The following is a 22,470-nucleotide window of genomic DNA, read 5'->3' on the forward strand; positions in this document are numbered from 1 at the left end:
GTTTTGGTTAACATGGCGACTGATGAGAATTGGACATTCTATCGTGCTGATGATGTTGTCAAGGCTCAAGAAATTAAGAAATTTATTATTGATAATGCATTTTGGGATAGATTCGTATACTTCATTGAGTTTATGCAACCTATTTGGGAAATGTTGAAAGAAGTTGATAAGAATGAGCTTATGCTTCACAAAGTTTATGAAATGTGGGATAACATGATTGAAAAAATGCAAGTTGTAGTTTTCAAGCATGAGAGAAAAAATTCTACATTGGATGATTCAGAATTTTTTAATCATATTCATTCAATTTTAGTCAGAAAATGGGACACTTTAAATCAAGTCACACAAGAGTTTGAAAAAATTTCATCTTCGAGATTATAAGAACAGGCATTACTAGCAAGAGAGAAGGAGAATATAAATCTTATCACATGGTACTCAACATTTAGATCAGAAACACCTTTTCTCCAATGTCTTGCATTAAGATTGTTATCTCAGCCTGCTAATTCATCCTATTGTAAAAGAAATTGAAGCACACATTCTCAAATCCACAACATGAAGAGAAACAAACTCACCAGCAAGCGTGCAGAGGATTTAGTATATGTTCATTCTAATTTTCGACTACTTTCACGAACCAATGACGAATACAGGTATTAATGGATCTCTTAGTTATTTGACTATTTCTTAGTTTCTTCATTTAAATATACTTGTATTTAACATTTTCAAATTAGGTTTGTAATGCAGACAAGGATCATCCAAATTTTAGAATGTAAACCCAGAAGAGTGTAATTTAGAGGGAGAGCATAATTTCAACATTATAACATGGACTTATCTGAGACTAGTCTTCTTTCTTATGATGCATTTGATGATGAAGCAGAAAATTATTAGGATCCATTACCTCATCGTCATATACATTGTGTAGGATATACTTTTAGTATGTAATTATGCATTGTTTGCTTCTTTTATTAGTATATTGTATAATTTACTTCTTTTCTGCTTTACTTATTTTATTGTTTCTATAATATATTTAGGTTGATTTAATTATGGTGTTAGTTTTTAACCTTTTATGATGAAGAATAGAATTGAAGATTGTTAATTTGATTTATTGCATGCATGATGATGAATTGATTTGATGATATTATAATAATTGTTTTTTATTTCATTAGTGTTATTGTTAACTGTTAAAAATTATATACATATATATATATACCCTCCTGCACACTCGCACCCAAGGTTTTTTAAAGTGTCGCATCGCCGCACCCACACCTATCTGACATAGAAGACCCCTAAAAGGACTAGTTGGGGCCTAGGCAAGACTAGTCAGCCCAGGCAGGACCAAAAAATCAAAACATCAAGAATAACAAAAATATTATAATAAATAGTTAAATTTATTGACAAACATGTGATTGTAACTATGAATAAAGTATAAGTGTGTAATTCAATGCAACATATCACAAAATTCATAAAATTGCATAACATCAAACATAAAATGTATCTACAAAAATGGAAAAAAACTATATATAAGATACATAACACACACACTGAAAAAAACAGACTATATATATTTGTATCTGTGAAAAACATGGACATACATCTGAAGAATAGAAATAAAACAAAAGGAAAAAAGGAAGAAAAAGAATGAAAAAAAAGAGAGAAGGAATAAAAGGAAGAAGAAGAGGAGACGAAAAAAAGGAAAAAAATAAGAAGGAAAAAGGAAAAGGGAGAAAAAAGAAAACGTAAAAGAGGGGAAAAAAAAGAAAAAGGAAGAAGAAGAAGGTTGAGGCCGAGAGGAGGAAAAAGAAAATAAAATAAGATAAGGAGAAAAAGAAAAGGGAAAGAGGAAGGGGAAGAAAAAAAGAAAGAAGAAAAAAGGAACAAAACTAAACATGCCATGGCCTCTAGATTAGGAAAGAGGCCCTTCAATTCCACACCGTATATGAAACTTCCTAAATCTCATAGGAAAGTTACAATTTAGAAAGACCACTTACAAATGTACGGAGGGCATAATTGTGCATTCCTTCTAGGGTCTTCATGAGGAATCACTTATACTTGAGAGGAAATTTTTTTCCAAAAAATAACCTCCATAGACTTAGATACAGATCATGACACAACTACGTCGCAGGAACTTGACTAAAGGGCCACCACACCCACGTCAATGTAGTGCAGTGTGGGTGCAAGTGCACCCTCCAACACAACAGGACATGCCCATGTTGTGTGCAGTGCAACCAAACGACTTTATTGTCTAAAAATTTACTCGGCCAATCTAGACTAAGTCCATTTTCAACCACTTATATATATAGGGTCACTAGAATATGTTAACTCAAAATATGTGAACCGGAGTGTGAACTAGGCATTTATAACACTTTTTGCAAATCCAACCTTGGAGATGCATTCGGTGTGGTCCATTTGCTAGGAATCAATTATTGGATCATGTATTTTCGATGAAAAAATGTGATTTTTAGATGCTTCAATATTTACAAAAAATTTGAGGCATAGATTTTCAGGCCTTAAAAGATCGTTCTTATGCATAGTAATAGGATGATCCAATAATCTGTTTCTAGAAAACCAAACATCTAGATCACATTCGTATGGTGAAATTTAATAAAAAATATAAAAAAAAAACATGAAAATCTCAGATCATACTCCAGTTCACATATTTTCAATTAACATATTCTAGTGAGCCTATATATAAGGGGGACGGGGGGTTGAGGGCACTCGATTTCGCACACCCACCCTCTCCACCTCCTTTCCTTTCATTGTGGGCCAACGTCTTGCGTAACCTCTTCTCCTCTAATGTCGACCTCTTTCTAGACCCCAATGAAGCAACAAGGTACTCTCTCTCCTTTCCCTTTTCCCTTTCTTCTCTCATACGGTGAAATTTAAGAAAAAAATTAAAAAACATGAAAATCTCAGTGTTGATAAGAAGAAGAAAACATATTATTTGTCTATTGCTTGTATTATGTCTATTTTTAAGAAGAAGAAGAAGATATTATTTGTCTATTGCTTGTATTATGTCTATTGTTGTTAATTTTTCTGTATACATGATTTTATTTTATTTTGTATTGTTCTTCACATTGTTAGTTGCATTGTTTATTTATTCAATTGTTAATTTATTCTTAATTTGTTTGAGCAAGTTAAGGTTATATAATATAATTGCTTTATAGTGTTCAACAACATATTATTTGTCTATTGCTTATTGTTGATTGATTTTATGTCATATACATATTTCTTATTATGTTTTTTTTTAAATTTTATTTGGCATACTGTCTAGGCCTTTTTAGGAGCTCACCTCCTAGCGCCTATGACAACTAAGTCCCTCACCCTCTCCACCTCCTTTCCTTCCATTGTGAGCCTACGACTCGTGAAACTTCTCCTCCTCCAGCGTCGACCTCTTTCTAGCCCCCAATGAAGCAGCAAGGTTCTCTCTCTCTCTCTCTCTCTCTCTCTCTCTCTCTCTCTCTCTCTCTCTCTCTCTCTCTCATGACAACACCTGACTGAGGATGACTCTTGCCTGGCCTAGGTGTTAAGCTTTTACATGTAAAACCTGGGGCTGCTTGGATCCATACCCGACTCCCAGACCTAATGTGACCAGAACTGTGTCTGGTTGTTTCTTCTTCCCTTTTTTTTTAATAATGAGACTCAAACCATGTTGTGCCAAGTCTGGGTTTCATCGCTCTTGTTTTTTCTTTTCACAATGCTAAGACACAGACCATGTTGTGCCAGGTCAAGGTCAATCATATCAGACCCATACCTGGTGCAGCTTGGTCTGGCTGTGTGGTGTATTTTTTATATAAATTGTGAACAGACTTGGGTCAGCTTGAACCCAAAACATGATTGTTAGAGTGCAAGTGAATGTTTTTTGGTTCATAAGTAAAGTTGTTTTAGAATTTTAGACTTATATCACTTCAAAGTGACCAAACCCTTGTTTGTAGCCAATAAAAATTTGCAATTTTTTTAAATATTAAAATTTAAATGATTGTCCACCTGTTTCATTTATTGCTTACCTCTTCTTACTCTTTATTAACATCACTCTTGAGTTACTCCTACCGTACCTTCTTAAATGTGCAGCCCTAACCCCTCACCCTTTCTCTTTCTCTTCCTCAACAGCATCAAGGTGAATGTTAATTAATACTTATTTTTTTCTTTACCTTTTTTTTGTGTTGTCCCAAAGTTTTCTTCCATGTATCCCTACCCTTGTATATATTCCTTTCTTCCTTTCCCAATGTACCAGTATTAATTGCATTCAGTACTTTTTTTCCATTTTCAATACCTCTCTCTCTCTCTCATTAATGCACCTCTCTCCTCATTTAACTTGGTTACGGAACCCCTCAGACACTCTCTCTCTCTCTCTCTTCCCCATGCAAACATCCCCTTTTGACCCTCCCCCTTCCCCCTCTTTCTCTTCCCAATGCACCTTTTCCCATTCCTTTGTCTCTCCATCAACCATGAACACTTCCCTAATTTTTTTTCTTTTAATTTTCCAATGCAAAAACTGCATGGATACTAAAAACTCTAGAGGCTTCCTAAGTACTTTTAGGCAATATATGTTCATGTTTTCTTGAGGAGCCATGCAATATACAAGAGAAAAAAGGAAGCCTGCTGGTTGGATAAGCTTTTATCATTTTTTTCCTAACGGTTTCTATTTGGTTGATTCTGAGTGCTACTTCATTTTTATTCAATGAGATGGTCGCTTTTGGTGTTTGTGGCTTTGAACATTAGTCACTAGCTTAATTGATTCTAAGGCAAATCCATCAGCTACAGCTATAGACCAGCATTATACTATTATTTTCTTTTGAATCTTGCTACTATTATTGTGTTTGAGCTAGCATTAACACTTTTTTTTAATTCTTACATTCGCCTTGCTCTTTTCTTATGTATAATTATTATTTAGACGGCATGATCTATTGATTGTCTTTTTTATGTATATTAGCCATGCATTTGTATTGGTTTTGTACTATTATGTAATACATATATATAATATAGCCTAGCCGCAACCTCCTCCCATGTTTTTGAAATTGTCGTGTTGCATCTGTACCCACGTCACATGATTAGATGATACAAAAAAGTAGAGCAATAAACCTGATGAGAACACCTAAGAAGATAAGTGATGAACTAAATGAGCCTGTGTAAGACATTGAAGAATTTGAAAAGTGAAGCAATTATGTAGAAGACCTATTCCCAAAAGGTGCAAGAATTTCAATAGTTAAGACTGCTAAAATATGTGTACTCGTACACACATATGTATGTTGAAATATAATCCTTAAATGTACATATATATATATTTATATATATATATAAAGATACGTATACATATATATGTATATGTATCTCTATTTATATATATATATATATATAAATATATATATTCTCTTCCTAAAATACCCTCAAGGGTATTCTTATAATTTGTCATTTTACGCATATTCCAATTGGAATATGCATTGTAATATTTCTTTTATTTTATTTTCTGTTTTTTTTTATTTATGGTTTTCGTACCATATTGGGGGCCTCTCAATGGAGACGTTGGGAGCCCCCAACGGTCACAAATGTGACCGTTGGTGGCTCTCCAACGTCTCCTTTGGGAGCCCCCAAGGTGGTCCCTTTGAGAGTGTATAAATAGGGGCTCTCCCCTTTGTATTTACTACTCCTTTTGAGGAGCTTTTGCTCCATGTAATGGGTGTTACACCCTTCCTCTTTTCAATAATATCAACTTATGCCTTATAGGCATTTTTGCCCCTTTGTGGGTTTATGTGTTAGCACATTATGTGCTTGTGTTTTCCCCTTTAATGGGTATATTCGCACTTCATGTGCATGTGTATTGGTTCATTATTGAACCTAATATATTCAAAGTTGTTTCTTTACATGGTATCAAAGCAAGGTTACGATGGAGTTGTCTCTTGGTGCAACGGAAAGCGTGGTGCTCAAGAAATGGTGAAGTATTCATTGTTCCTCTCTTTTTTTAGAAGTTTTCGGTATGTATCTCTTTTCTTAACATATTATGCATTATGAAACTATTTTTTGCACATTTAGTGTTTTTGATAGTTGAATCATTTCCTTTCACATTTCGCGTGTTCATATATTTTAAAATATCTCCTTTTAAATTTGGTAAACTTGTTTATTGTCCAAATATATAATTCTTGGTTATATATTTATCGATTCCTCATCACATATAATAGTAATTTATGTTTTGCAAAATTGTTTTTCAATTATGTGAGATTTATAATTTTTTCATAAGAATTTTGTGATTAACCTATAAGTTAACTTTTTATATATGATTTCTTGCTAAATTAATGATCTTTGCTTAAAAACTCTTGTGTATGGTTTTTAGTGCATTTTTTTGTGAAAACAATATATATATATATATATATATATATTGATATAATACCTGTATGAGGATTTCTCACATCTAAATCTTTGTAGTTTACCTCTTTTTCTATGAACCCTAAGTAGTTCTTGTTAATGATAAATATTTATGAACTCCTAAAAGTCTCTCAATAGTTTTGGTTTATTTAAAGAATTTTGAAAAATTGTTTGTGATAAATGTGTTGTATGAACCATTGTGTTCATTAGGAAAGATCTTTTAAAATCTTCTCACACTATATAGAATGCATAGTGTATCTATTGCATCCTTTGGTATAAAAGATTTCATTAATTTTTTATTTTTCTTCTAATGATGCAACTTTATAAACATGTTTGTTTGTATTTTTCACATAAGGTTTCAAAACATCTTGATTGTATCTCTAAGGATGCCTACATTGGCCATAATATGGTCTTCTTTGTCTTAAATTGCATTTATCAAGCATATAATTGCATAATTAAAGCTTGAGAGTCTCAAGCAATTGTTCTTTTTATTCAATACATGCATTATTGCATGTTTACTACTTTTACGCTTTTTGCGTATTTTGTTTAAGTGTTGTGAGAGTGTTTGTGAACACTTCTTTTATAAAGTATTCATGCTTGTATGTATATTGTCTCTTCGTAGACATTTTTACATTGTGGAGCTTTTGTGCACATTTCTTTTGGTGAAAGTGTAATGAATTTAGATATTGATTCTTTTGAATCATTATAAAACATTGTAAATGCTTATGGCACTTTGCATGTTTCCGCATATCTCATCACAATCAAAGAATATTAAAATTTGTTGTATGGGATTTAATCCCAATTCTATAAATTTTCAAGTATTTTTTGAATATCTTTTCCTTGGATATTGTGTTAAAGCTCTCTTTGCGAACCATTACGGTTCTTGTGATGTCTTTGTTAAAAGCTTGATTATCTTCTCTTGATTATCCCAAGATGATTTCTTTATGTCATTATGTTTGTTGAAAAGGTATTTTTGCCTTTTATGGCACTTATTTTATGCATCACAAGTTGTTATATGATGCATCAATCCTTTTATGGCCTTATTGTTATATTAGAGATGGTTGTTGAGGTGAGTTATGGGCACCTTATGTCATTTTAAATTGTCCACTTGCCATATTAAATATGGTTGTTGATGTGAGTTATCGGCACCTTGGGGACTCTAAAATGATTTGTTATATGATCTCTAATTATGAGTGTGTCACTCGTTTTTTTTCCTCTTATGGCCATTGATCTTATGGATGCTCTTATTTATACATAAATGTGATGGATATATGGTGTCTTGGAACCTTAAATGTTTTAAGGTATATTTAATTCAAGGGTGTTGGGGATTATTGCCCAACCTTTTATTGCTTATGAATCTTATGAGTGTATTTGCACATTTGTGATTTCGTGTTTTGTGCTTTTGTGCACAAGTGTTCCAAGTGTTCTTGGTATGTGTATGTTCTTACATTTATATTGTTTCATCGATTATAGTATCTTGTTAAAGATACTTTTACATGCTTTTGTGCACAAGTGTTCCAAGTGTTCTTGTTATGCGTATATGCACATATTTATTTTCAAAATATTGTCCAAGGTTTTATTTATATGTTTGTCATTACAAAGTTTTATTGCCTCAAAAGTCTTCTCCTCTTATACCTCTTATCTAAGTGTCATCATATGTAGACAAGACATATTATAAAACCATTGTGTGTTGGTAGCCCTTTGTTGGCTTTGTTCTCTTGGTCTAGTAGCTGAACACACTTGTCTTGAGTGTTATTATATGTAGACAAGGCACGTTGATTCACACCATGGTGTGTGATCTTTAGTCCATGTTGGCATTTGTGTCTTTGTTCTAGTCGCTGAGATGTATACCCATGGTTGGCTTCTTTCACTCATTTCAAGTGTCATTTTATGTAGACAAGAGATGTATTGTGTTTTAGCCCATGGTTGGCTTGATACTCTTGTTCTAGTAGCTGAACATACTTGGTCTTGAGTGTATTTTTACGTAGACAAGAGATGCTTTTGATCCATGTTGGCATGTATTCTCTTGTTCTTATCGTTGATGCACTCATTTCAAGTATTATTGCATGTAGACAAGAGATTCTTTAATACACCGTTGTGTGTGTCCTTGGCCTTTAATGGTATTATATTTATGTTCTTGATCTAGTAGCTTACACACTTGATTTGTGGGTTTTGGAGGACTAATGAGGTAGTTGCTTGTAATGGATGAATTATTGTTAAAATTTGTGAAATTTCATTCATGTTTTGTCTTTTTAAGATACAAGTAAATCATATCATTAATATGCATATTTTAAAATCAAATAGATTTTTGGTCACCTTTTATATTTGATATGCAAAATGAGTTTTTGTAATTGCAATCATTTGAATGACATGTTCCTAAATATGTAAGGTTCTCTACTCAAATAACACTCATTATTTTGCTTCATAAATGGATTTAAAACCTTTTGAACTCTTGTGTTCTTTTTTACTAAAGTATGTTTGGAGCATGTTCATTAATGATTTCTTTAAGTGTTAATTCATTTTATGATAGTATATGCAATTATGCATATGCTCATTATGGCCTTTTAGGCCCTCATTCAATAAAGCATATGTAGCTTATGCCTCTTCGTAGGTTTATTGTGGTGTCCCCTAGTGGACCATTTTTTTATTCCCCATTATGGGGTTGTGTTTGTCCAATATTGGACCTTATGAATGTATTATGCATTCTTGCAATTCGTTTTCGCTCACTCTTTAACATGATATATGATTTTGAAACTTTGGTTTTCTAAATTTTCTTTTCATGATAAAGTAATTATCCTCTCATGTGCTTCAAATTTCTATGCATAAGTTATAATTTTGCACCTTGTTAGGAATGTTCCATTTGAGTAAAGTGCAAAGATATTTTTTACTTGTTCTTTGTTGTTATTCCACAGGATCTTGAAGATAGGATAAAAAGAAGTACCCTGGATGGATCGGAAAATGTGTTCACCATTAGAAGGCAATTGGAGGAAGGCATTTACAAGTTTCAATAGCATCCTTACCGAAGCCTCTTGGAGTCTTGCGACTTTTTTCAATCTTTTCGTTTCCCCGCAAAGATTGAGGGGGGGTGTTAAAATATGTGTACTCGTACACACATATGTATGTTGAAATATAATCCTTAAATGTATATATATATATATTTTTTTATATATATATAAAGATACATATACATATATATGTATACGTATCTCTATTTATATATATATATATATATAAATATATATATATATATATATATTCTCTTCCTAAAATACCCTCAAAGGTATTCTTGTAATTTGTCATTTTACGCATATTCCAATTGGAATATGCATTGGAATATTTCTTTTATTTTATTTTCTGTTTTTTTATTTATGGTTTTCGTACCATATTGGGGGCCTCTCAATGGAGACGTTGGGAGCCCCCAACGGTCACAAATGTGACCGTTGGTGGCTCTCCAACGTCTCCTTTGGGAGCCCCCAAGGTGGTCCCTTTGAGAGTGTATAAATAGGGGCTCTCCCCTTTGTATTTACTACTCCTTTTGAGGAGCTTTTGCTTCATGTAATGGGTGTTACACCCTTCCTCTTTTCAATAATATCAACTTATGCCTTATAGGCATTTTTGCCCCTTTGTGGGTTTATGTGTTAGCACATTATGTGCTTGTGTTTTCCCCTTTAATGGGTATATTCGCACTTCATGTGCATGTGTATTGGTTCATTATTGAACCTAATATATTCAAAGTTGATTCTTTACAAAGACTTGGAAGGAATAGATCCAACAAAGGAGCTCATGGAAACTTTACCCAAGAAATATTAACTAGAAAGATTCAGTCAAGATGAGTAAAACAAGATATTCTGAATCCTTCTACACCAATTATGATCTGCAAATTCCTTTAAAAGATATTCCAAATAAAGTAATATGATGCATAAATTGAAAAATAAATATCAATACGTAGCTAAAACTCCCTTTCCAAATCAATATAGGGTGCATACAAGTCTTCGGGTGCATTTCGAATCATATGACCGCGAGATATAGATAGAAATTACAAATCAGTATGAGATTCAAGTGATGTGAAAAGGATGGATTGGCTTCCCTGTCATTGGTTAGAAACTCCCTACTCAATTCCTCATGTTTCCAACAATATTTTGGGTTAGACCAATAAAACGCATAAAGCACAAGGAGATAGGAGGATCCAATCAGTTTATCTCAGTAGGATCAACAAGAGGCTGAGAAATGGATAGATTGGCATCCTCCAGCCCTCTCAAATCTTCACTCACTCCCCTTTCTTTGAACATTCACCAGGATGGGAAACAAGAGAAGAACAATACCCTAATCTTTATCCAATTCCCTCATGATCACATGGATCTGATTAGTGGAATCTTTGTCAAAGTCTTTTGATCTTTGTATTGGTGGAGACTGCTTTGATATGTTGCAAGAAACTATGGCTGTCCACCAAGTCATTCCATTTGTGAAGGTGAGCATCTGCAGGGTTGGGTTGATACTTCTGTTCCTATATTTGTTTCATCTAATAATATATTTCCCCATAACAAATTTAGGTCTTTGCAAGGGTTGCCCCAGATCAAAAGGAACTTATCATGACCACTTTCAAGACAATCGGAAGGATGACTTTAATGTGTGGAGATGGGACGAATGATGTTGGGGCTTTAAAGCAGGTTAACACTTAACATCCTATCATGTTCTGTACTGCACAATAACTTCAAATTTTGTGGCAAAATTTGCTTAGGCATCCCCTATCATATCTTCGAACTTTCTATAAAAATAGCCAAAAATCAATCAGTGCCAGAGATCCTCACCTGTTCGACTTTTCTGGGTCTACTTCCCCTGCCCATCTGGAGCACTACAGGAGAAGAACCTTGCATGCAGGCCTGTTGTGAGCATAGCGTGCTCTGGCAAGCTATGGCTATCCAGACCCAACCAGCCACTATGAACCCGTGATTAGCTCACATGCAAGGCATCAAAAATTTAAAATTACTTTGCAACTTCATCAGAGAAGATTTTGTTACATAGAAAAATCTAAATTCATGTAGTAGGACCCATACATAGAAAGAATGATCATTCTTCGTATTCAGCTGCTCTCATGTCTTGCAACTATCAAGTTTTTCAAGGAAGTTGCTTGAACAGGACACAATTTCATATTGATAATGTATCTAATATCTCACGAAAGGACAAAACATACTAGTGTCCACCATTCCTTCATCAAGAGGAAATGTTGAACTCTCCATGAGAACTAAACTTGTCTAGAGAAAAAAAGATCGAGTTAAGTACATGTGCTTGATTCACAGCATAGAATATAAGCTAATCCTTTTTTCCTAAGAGTTGGAGTAGAAGTAAGGTCTCTATAAAGAATCTTTACTGCATCTTTTTCACATCTATAACATTCTCATCTAAATGTAATGATCCTATCGGGGGTATGAGTAAGTAGCTAAATGGGCAAGCATAATTTTAACCTCCGTAGAGTAGAAGAGTTGCAACAAGTTCTCTTTCTCTGTCTGTTATTTGGCAAGTATACTTTACCATCACAACGTAAGAGAATGACCAAGGTGATAAATTTTCTCCTGGATTCAAGAACTCCCAAAATCAAGCGGTGAAAACATCAGCATTCACAAATAGGGATGTCAGCTGGCATGTAGTTTCCCTTTGTGAGCTAGAGCATGTGATATTGATTTTCATGCACTAATGGACTCTGAGTTGTTCAGGCTCCTGTGGGAACCAAACATTACCAAGAACACGAACTTCACCATAGATTATTTATCCGACACACAGCAAATACAGAGAAATTGCAATGAATACTATGGGAGCATCTTTTAGAGTAGGTTCAAGCCATTGAGTTTCCCAACTCAGAATGTAGAGTTTGCACCATATACACACAGCAGATTGCAATACCCTCCTCCGAAAAGGAGCTTCCAAACATTCGATATATAGAGACCAAACCCGTGAGGTCAATGGACAAAAAGAAACGATCGCATGCTTTAGGGATGTCGAATTAAGGAAACGATATATATGCGTCTGAATGCCAGCCAACTAAAAAATACACAGGAATAGGCAATTATTCTGCCCACTAGTCATGGGTAGAGATCCTTTTAGGATTAAGAACCACATGAATTAACCCGAATTCCAATTGAGGTCGTGCCCGATCTCCTAAAGTTAACCGCAAAAGGAATTGGCGTAAAGAAAGCACAAAAAACAAGGAATAAGTGAATACCGGTCTGTTCACGATCACCCTAAGGCGACCGGATTTCTGAGGGGTTCTGATCTGCGGGAGACCAGTGTAAGCCTTGAACCGTGCTTTGCAAGGGTTCCACGGCGGCAGTGGCTGCGATGACGACGAAGCGGAAGGACGTCCCTCGGCCTGCTGGAGGCTCGGGTCGTCCTCAGCGCTCGTGCTCGGCTCATCCATGACGTCTCCCCTCCCGAGTTCAAGCCAAGGAGAAGAAGATGGGCGTTACGAGGGCCTTCATCGGTTCAGCAAAGGCGATACTTTGATCAATTCCGAAATTCGGAAATTCCCCGGACGATTCCAATCCCATCTATCCGCCTTCCACAGGCGCCCTTGGGCCGGGGCGAACCGATCCTCATTGCCGCTTCGCCGGCGAGGAAAAGTGAGCGAATCGGAGACGAATTGGGCCTGATTCTGAGGGAATCAGGCGTGGAAACGTTGGAAATAGCGGAGAGGAACGTCGGTGGGTGGCGGAGATCGCCGGAGATTGGTGGGGGGGCGGGAAGGGGAGAAACCTTTCGTCTCCACCTCCGCCTCTTTCCTTTCCTCTTTCTAATAATTTTGGTGGCTCCGGCTGTCGTCTATCTACCCACGTCTTTTATACCACCTCTAACCATGGTTAACGCCGACCGCACCCTGGGTCAGTGCACTCCCTCCCCCCCCCCCCCCCCCCCCCCCCCTCTCGCGCCGTCTCGTATATGCGTCACCGACTCGTATCGTCAGACTCGGATGGACCCCTGATGGGTCTCGGATAACCGCTAAAATCCACCTCACTCGCGGGGTGTCAAAGGGTCGGGTTTACCCGGATCAAACCCTATAGGGTCCCGGTATGGTGATAAATAAGAAGACCCGGGTCTGGGCCGAAAGGTCCGATTAATACATGCATCCGGGTATAGTCTGTGAAAATGTATGCCTGACCCGAGTTCCGATTAAGACCCACAAATTTTTAATGTAAAAATGATAAAAAAATATTATTTTACCAGGTATGGTCCGGGTCAGGTTCATGTAGTTTTTATCGGGTCCGAGTATGGTTTCTCTTATAGTGGACCTGATTAAACCTGGGTCAGGAACCCGATACCATACCCCAAAATCGGGTTCAAGTCTGATTTCACCTGGGTCTGAACCAAACCCGACCAGTTGACACCCTCGCCATGTTTGCTTTTTTGAAAATATCTGTATATTTATATTTAAAAATATATTTTAAAATGTAGATATCACGTTAATAACATAGTAGGAAATAAAAAAATGGTTGACGTTTGTGACTATGCGTGTACAACAGCCCCATCAGATATGGATCTATGTTGGTCCGGTAATTTTGGGATCTTTAACCGAAATAGGATCTGATTCATGTGTCTAACTGCATCCACCAGGGGCTTACCAAATGTGCCTAAATTGATTCGGATACTCCGATTACCATGCCGATGGTGCTTCCTTTTGGATTTTATTAGGGCTGCGTGGTTAGCATCAAGGTGGGTTTTGGGACACGAGCCTAGTGGACCATGGATACGGTCAAATCAGATTGTATGTGATAGGAAGTCCAAATAGACATCTTTATTTGACAAGCCGAATGGTCCAAAACGTGTGATGCCGTATTGGATGTAAATGGATCCGATTGATATTGACATTACTGAACTCAACCTAATCGGATATTGCCTAATTGGATAAATTTGGAATCAAATGGAAATACGTAATAGTAAATCCAGACCCGACAAGTTGAGAGTAGGGTTATCTATTAGATTCTAATTTGGTTTATATTTAAGTTTAAATGCAAATATAACGCTTAATATTGAATCTGAATCTAATTATTAAGCGGATACCTTTTTTTTCTGAAGCTGAAGTTAAGGCTTCTATGTCACAGGGACATCGTGTGTCCCTGGTGACATGAGCGGACACACTAGGACACAGACTCTGATACGTACGGAATATATTTTAATATTATTTTTTAATTTTTTATGTTTTAATAAAAATGCATTTTTTAACATTAAAATATCAAAAAATAGTTTTTTATTGATTAAATTTTTAAAAAAAATGTTCATCAGTGTCCTCTTTTCCAAATAAAAATTGAACTTTCCAGCCAAACCTATGACACGTGTCGTTGTAACGTAGAAAAGCTTCACAAAAAACGAGATCACTTAATGGGCTCACCCTCCCTCCAAAGTCAAACTCCGAGTTAATAACATCACCCTTACGTGCCCCCAAACGTGATGAATGGTCATATGCGCTACCAAGTTCAATTAAATGATATCTCAACAAATCTGACCGAACCCAAGTGGCTACCTTTTTTGATCAACAAAGTTTTTGTTAGGGAACGGTGCTTCAACCTACCGATGAATAGTAGAAACAAACACAAAAAGGCAAAAAGGAGAGAAAACAATCACATGAAAATAAGAATTTTATGTGATTGGACAAGAATTGCTTACTTTCACACTGACATTGAATCTTCTTTTTATTAATTGATATATAAAATAAAGAGGAGGATGTCATTTTAAATACGAGCCTACTAAATTTACATAGATTGTTGGATACAATAAGGAGTCCAAGGTAAAATTATATTATTACTTTCTAAAAAATCATCTCATGGCTAACACTCTTGAACTTTTACCTTACGGGCAACGACGCTGACTCCGGGCAAGGACGCCTTTGCAACTCTCACCAACTTACCACGCACTTGGATATGCAAAAATTAAATATTTATATCTAATTTAAAAAAAAGATTCACACTCCTCCAACTGTAATGCGTCAAAAATTTCAAACTTAAAATTTAGAAATTTTTTTTTTATAAATGAATCTTTTAAATAGCGGAAATGTTTGAATATAAATTACATAATTTTGTGCGAGTTACAATGAAAAGAGAACTTCATATGTGGATTCATTCCCCTTAGAACTTGAATCCTGATATGAAACCAAATGATTTTATACACAACTTTGTTATTCATCCATCAAAATAGAAATACAATCAATTTAACAATAGAGTATCACATAATGTATATTGTCAAAATGGTTCTAGTTTAACTAGAACCCCAAAATAATCCTAGGAATGGCTACTTATAGTGCCATGGATGAGGCCTAACTAAAATCCACTACATTTGATCGGATTTCCTCTCAACATCGATCAAATGTTCAACCAAGATACTAATCAGGTTTAAAGAATCAAACTGATCAAACAATCAAGAAAAACAACCCAATCAAAGTTTTAAAACATCAACAAAATTTGATTTTAAAATCACCCAGTATAAACTCTTAAAAAAGAAAACTCCTTGGTATTGATTGAAATGCCAGCAATTTTTTTTATTTACTATATTTTTTTTTCTCAAACCTAATCAGGTTAACCCTGATAAGACCTTGTCAATTTTTTATTTTTTAATCATAGTTCAAATAAAAGCTTTTGTTTTTCAACTCACAAGCTCACCAACCCACCACCAAGATCGGCCAGGGTCTGAACGGCTAGCATTCAGACCTTGGTCCATTTAGACTGAAGTTTGAATCTGTCTAGTCCAGGTCTGGCGTTGCCAGATTTAGATCGATGTTTGAATCTGGCCAACCCAGGTTTGGATGGTCTAGCCAAGTGGCCAACCTTAGTCTGGCACTGCCAGAATCAGACCGAGGTCTGAATCTGGCCAACCCAGGTTTGAATGGTCCAACCAGGTGGCTGACCATGGTCCTCTTTGGTTCAGGCCGTGATTTGCCCACTCAACCAACTGTAAAAAAAGAAAACAGATTTTGTTTTAATTTTTTTTAACAGAATCAATGACACCCCAAGCGCTGGTCTGAACCTAGTCGATTCAGACCATGGCCTGAGCATGGTTTGGTTTGAACAATGCTCACAAGCGCAAGCATACAAACAAAAATTCTAAGAAACACATCAATGCTTGGGATCAGATTCTAGAACACTTGCTTAGTTTCAAACACAAAACTTAAACAAGGTTCCTCATGGAATCACATATAAATATATTATATATTTATATGTGATTCCAAATCAAAATCAACAATACCTCTTATTCTTCAAAATAAGGTCATCCATTTGAAATTCTTCTAGGAACTAACCACATACTATGAAAATAACCATCAACATGTATTTGGAGGATGAAATACAAATTCATATTAATCCAAGAGCTAGTCATTAATAAAGACTACCCTTAGGGTGCACATGAATTAAAACCAATCAAAAAATTAGTTTAGAGATGAAAGATCACTACTAAAATTATATATGAATGGAAATCACCATCATATGCTTTAAAAGAATCAAAAACATTTTTAAAATACATAGAATCTACGAAATGAACAATGAAGGCGTCAAAACGTGGGCATAGGTTTTGCATTCATGCATACCCATGCACATACTTGCATGCATTACTATAATGCATGCACATATGATGTGTGAGGAACTTTAAAATGTGCAAGAGATGAGGTAGGTTTTCTTACTAGCACTAGAACTTGAAATGAAAACAATGAATGAGTTGGGCATGTGGATCCCTTCTTCAATTCATGTAGAGAGGAGTTCGAAAGCACCTCTCTTTACACAAGTTTTGATTAGGGTGATGCTCCTTAATTGAATGGGATTCTTGGAAGAGCTCTAAGGCTGCTTCAAAAAAAGAGAGAGGGAGAGAGAGAATGGAGGAGAGAGAAAGAGGTGACACAAAAAAAAAACATGAATAATGATTTGAGCTTATTCCTCAAAATGGGTTCTTATAGATGTTTAAAGACAGAGAAAGGATAAGTGATCATGAATAATTTTTACATTTTATTCATACTATTTTATGCATGACCCAGTGAAAAATTGCATTAAAAACTCATTCTTATCAGTGTTTTTTGAGAAATTGCTTTAAATTCAAAAATAAAGGCAAAATCACATATTTCAAGATATTTCTTGCATTTTTTAGAGTTTTAGTTAGTTAAGAATTTTCTAATATGTAGTCTAACTAGATTATGAGTGTATTGATTAGTTTTAATTTGCTTAGAATTGTATTTTTCTTGAAAACACATATTTCTAGAGGTACTGTTTTGAAAATTTCAAAAATTAATTAGGATTTTTAGAAAATATATTTTCTAACCTAATTTTTAGTATAAATAGGATTGTTTCAATCATATGGGACATTTTTCCCTCTTACGAAAATGTTGGTCTCTTCTCTTCTCCCTCCTCGTTCCCAATCGGTTCTCCCTCGTTATCTTCTTTTCTCTCACATTTTCGTCTTGCTTCTAACCTTTTTCTGATGTCGGTTCTTCTTACCTCCACTCGGCGGAGGCAAGTGCAACTTAACGGTAAGACCACTTTCTTTTACTCAACCCTTTCATCAGAAATGGATCAAAGGTACGTTTCTTCTCCCCTGTCTCTCCGTAATTTCATAGTTTTAGTTTGTGCATGTAGTTCATCATATCATTGTATATTTAGTGCATATAAATTAGATTAATTTTATTTTTAATATTTGAAAATATAAAAAGAAAAAAATATAAAATAGTTTAGTGTAACTGCTTTTCTCAATTTGCATGCCGAGTTAGATAGTATTTTTTATATAGTTAATTCATAATTTTAAATTCATGTCAATTGTTGTTTTTATCAGAATTAATTAGTTACTTTCATTAGACATAAATTAGTTTAATTAAAATTTAATAGGGTTTCTTATTTTAGTTTTGATTCTTTTCAATATTAGATTGTTAGATTTTGTTTTTTTATGCATGTATTTACGTTCATTAGGTGAATTTTCATTCAATTAGATCATGTTCTTATATTAGTTTAGTAAATTTAATTATGTTAATTAGTTTTTACTTAAATCATTGTTAATCTCAATAATCGATAGTTAAAGTAGATTAGAATAATTAGATTTTTTAGTCAACTAAGTTTAAGACAGCATGTGATTTGTTGCTTTTTATCAGTTATTCATGTTATTTTAATTTCAGCATGTATTTCATTTATTTAATTTAGAAAATAATATTAATTGTAATTGTCATTTTTTAATTAAATAATTTTTTTAAATTTTAGTTGTTTTTTGTTCTTTCTTAGTTATCATTTTTTTTTAGTATACAATATTTCATTAATCACATCTTACTTAGAGTAATTCTTAATTAATTTTAGTTAGTTCAAATCAGAGTCAATTCACGTTAACCACTTTAGATTTTTTTTATCCTGCATTTTTAGTTAAATGAATAGATAGCTGATTTTTGCTTATTTCATTTGATTATTGAATAGCTTAGGTTAATTTTTACTTTACAGTTTTATTGATTAATTGTGAAAATTCAGAACACATATAGCTCTTGTTGGATTCATTTAGTTTTTTTTTCTCTTTTAGTTAATGTGTTCTTAGTTTTTTACATTAGTTATTTTCTTTCTCGTTAATTAGTTGATTAATTTGTTTTCATTTAGTTATATTGATTCTTAGTGTTAAGTAGTTACTTTCATAATTGGTTAGTAGTTGATTAGTTTCTTGATTGTTAGTTAGTTAGTTTTGTTATTTTGTCATTTAGTGTTTTAGTTTGTTATATATTAGTTCATAGTTGTTATATGTAGTTAGTTTGTTATCGGTTAGTTAGATTCTTATTTTTTTTATTTTTCTTTGAACTAACATTAGATTTTTGTGTAGTTTGTTTGTGCTTTGTTTTTTTTTGTGATTATGCTTTGCAGGGAAACAGTTAAACATGTGATAATATTCCGTCAAAAAGACCCTTTGAGCCCCTCAAGGTCCCCTTCATTTAAGTATATAACCCTTATCACCTGAGGGAAGAGTATAAGAGCTTGCAGATGCAGGTTGCAATCACACATTAGTAATTCCAGGGTTCATCTAAAGCAGAGGCATCAAAAGGGACTAAAGCTCAAGCGCTGAAGACAATTTTTCTCTTTTATTTTTAGCTTAGCATTTATTTTATTTATTTGATTCATTGAGCTTGTAATAAGGCCACTTAATTATTTTTATTTGTTTAATCCCTCCGTAGAGGGACACACTCTTAGTTAATTAATTATTTTTATTTTTAAGGCAATAAAGAGTACTATATTAGTTTTTCATGAAATACAAAATGTTTCTCTCGTTACCTGAGTTCAACCTGAACTCCACCACTCGTACGAGCCGATTTTTATTATTTGGTGTCTGGCTTGCATAAATCGTTTTCATCAAAAATATCATTTAAAAATCTATTTTATAAAACTTACACCAGTAAGTGAGGATGGAGGGTTGGGAGAGGTTAAAGAGAGATGGAGGGTTGACAAGAGTCAACATCAACCTCATTTTTTCTTCTTTAACAAAAATGGAAATAAGAGAAAAAGGTAAACCCTCCATGTTATACCCTTGTCTATCCTTGAAAGGCAAGCTTATGACCCTCCAATAGGGCCTAAGGCTTGGGAGGGGGGAGAGATGGGTTGTCCCCATCGTGTGGGCTCCACACCTTCGCACCAAAATTTGAATTCTCCTAGGCTCCCTCCTAGGATTTTCCAACCGGTTTGGGTCCAAATTCAAAACTGAAGTGGGTCCAAACCCATGAGGATATTAACATTTTTGTTTTTATTTTTTTGTTAATCATCTACATCTAAGGTCATATTTCTAAAAATAATTATGTTTATAAATCAAAGTTAGGAATTCACTTAATATCTTATGCATAATTTACATTATATACTTGTTAATTAGCAAACCATCACTAATTACTCACAATTTAGTGAATAAATGCTTAAAGTCTAACAATTATATGCTAATAAATCTTAATTAGCAAAAACACTTACTAAGTTACTAATATTGTCAGCTAGGTATCAATTTAATTTTCCATCCAAAAGAATAATTAATAATTTTATTTATTCTATACTTGACTAAAATTCTCTCCTTACTAGGGTTTTATCAATTCACTTAGCTAGTTATGATTTATCAAGGAAATTAGTCATCGAGTTAATTAATTCAATCAAATAATTTAATAGCTTAGTTTATTTACTAACTAATCAACTTTCTTAGTTTATTTATCAGTTAGCTCCTAATTGTCATTGTGTCAACGTTAAGCCTAAAACATGGCATTAAACACACACAATCAAACACACAGGTTAACAACACATGGAATAGTGATTTTTTTCTTTTTTCGCATTGCTCGCAATATTTTCTAATTAAAATTTTAAAATTTTGTGAATCCTAGGCCAACAATTCAATACGGTTCATTTGCTAGAAAATTTCTTTTTGTGTGGTGTTTTGTAAATTAAAAAAAATACAATTTCATAGGTCATGAAAATCTGATACAACGTGACCCTTTGATTTTGTTTTTTAGCTTTCAAAGAACTTACCTACGTTTATAATTGGATGATCCAGGAGTTTATTCTCACTGAACAAACCATGTTGATTACGTATGTAAAGACAGATTCATGAAAAAAAAGCAAAAATAAACTTAGCGACATTGCCTCATGGGTCATGACAAAATTTAATGTTTTTAATTAACTTACCAAAATTTGGAAAAAAAAAGAATCAAACCCTGCTTTTAGATTAGGCATGTTTTTATATGTTGTTAAAATATGGTGAAGATACTCATATTTCCAAAGCCTAATGAGGAAACTTGTTATCTACCCTAATTGGAAAAGGTGCTAGATGTGTTACCGTATGTAAAGATAGATTCATGAAAAAAAGAAAAAGAAAAAAAATAAACTTAGCGACATTGCCTCATGGGCCATGACAAAATTTAATATCAATAATTAACTTACCAAATTTTCAAAAAAAAAGTCAAACCCTGATTTTAGATTAGGCATGGCTTTGTGTGTTGTTAAAATATATGGTGAAGATACTCATATTTCCAAAGCCTAACGAGGAAACTATTTATATACCCTAATTGGAAAAGGTGTGAGATGTGTTAGCATTGTTTTACATGTCACGCCAATGCCCCAAATGACATGCCAGTCTGTCACACGGACACGGACACGAAATTACTCGATACGAGTATGAGACCTGAATTTTAGGATACGGCTTTTTCATTGTTGAATTGATTAAAAATATTTTTTATATATGTATTTATTATTAAAATATTGAAATTATAAAATAACACATTGCTGAACAAGGCCTGTTCACAAAGACCAGCCAAACAAGGAAAGGGAGCCCCACAGCCGAACTGACCATTGACAAGAGGGTCTCTTGGATGGATACAGTTGCATAAAGTTTGCAAAGATTGTCTTATTCAATCAAGTGGGATGCAGTGGGACATAGAACTCTAAAATTGTATATCATTGTGTATCTGAATCCGACCTCAAAAGGCATTTTAATTCACACTGAAAGGGGGTTGGACTAGGGTCATATCCAATGGAGAAATGTTCCTTCACCCAATGGCTACAACCCTTGAACAAATTGTGTAATATGTATTTTTCTTGTAACTTATTTATCTATATTTTACTTTTTTTTGTTTTGGTAATTAACTGTTCCTGTTGGCCAATAGCACGAGAGAACACAACCATTGGAATCTCATTCCAACGGTTGTCTTATGACTATATTTTCTTACATCACCCACTTGGTCATAAGGGACAACCTGGATTGTCAAGCTTTATTCATTAGATGACAACATTGTCATGTATTCTTGAGTAGTACTTTGTTCATACATTCTTTGTAGGCTTATATATTCACCACTTAGACATACCTGAGTCCCGTCTGACTCACATGTTTGGTGAAAAGTGAAAACTTTCTTAGTGTCTATCTTGATTAATGGATATGCCACCATGTCACTTGAAATAACATAATCAATTGTTATTTCATTTTTTACAAGCAAATCATGTACATATTGATATTTGACTTTAATATGCTTATTCTTAGAGTTATCTAATCATGTATGAGTCAATTGTATAGCAGCGTTGTTATCACAATAATTTTGAATTGTTTATTGAAATGTCTAATTTTAAATAATTTAAAAAGCGATTTATCTAAATACCAAAAGTATCAATCATGTTACAA

General features: G+C 34.0%; 1 protein-coding gene across 3 annotated transcripts in view; it reads right to left on the reverse strand.

The window, feature by feature from the left end:
* Positions 1–13,156, reverse strand: part of LOC149819013 (dual specificity protein kinase YAK1 homolog) — a 46,020-nt gene extending 32,864 nt beyond the window's left edge. For 2 of the 3 annotated variants that reach the window (XM_089985496.1, XM_089985495.1), the window contains exon 1: positions 12,569–13,156. In XM_089985496.1, coding sequence (XP_089841622.1) covers positions 12,569–12,763 — 195 coding nt within the window. In that variant the 5' untranslated portion in view covers positions 12,764–13,156. Of the gene's footprint in view, positions 1–11,159; positions 11,360–12,568 lie in introns of those variants that run through there. The other variant, XM_089985497.1, reaches the window with a different exon arrangement.
* Between the last annotated feature and the right edge of the window lie 9,314 nt (positions 13,157–22,470).

This window comes from Nuphar pumila, chromosome 13 (genome assembly GCF_984573655.1).
Source record: "Nuphar pumila chromosome 13, dmNupPumi1.hap1.1, whole genome shotgun sequence".
NCBI classification, from domain to species: domain Eukaryota; kingdom Viridiplantae; phylum Streptophyta; class Magnoliopsida; order Nymphaeales; family Nymphaeaceae; genus Nuphar; species Nuphar pumila.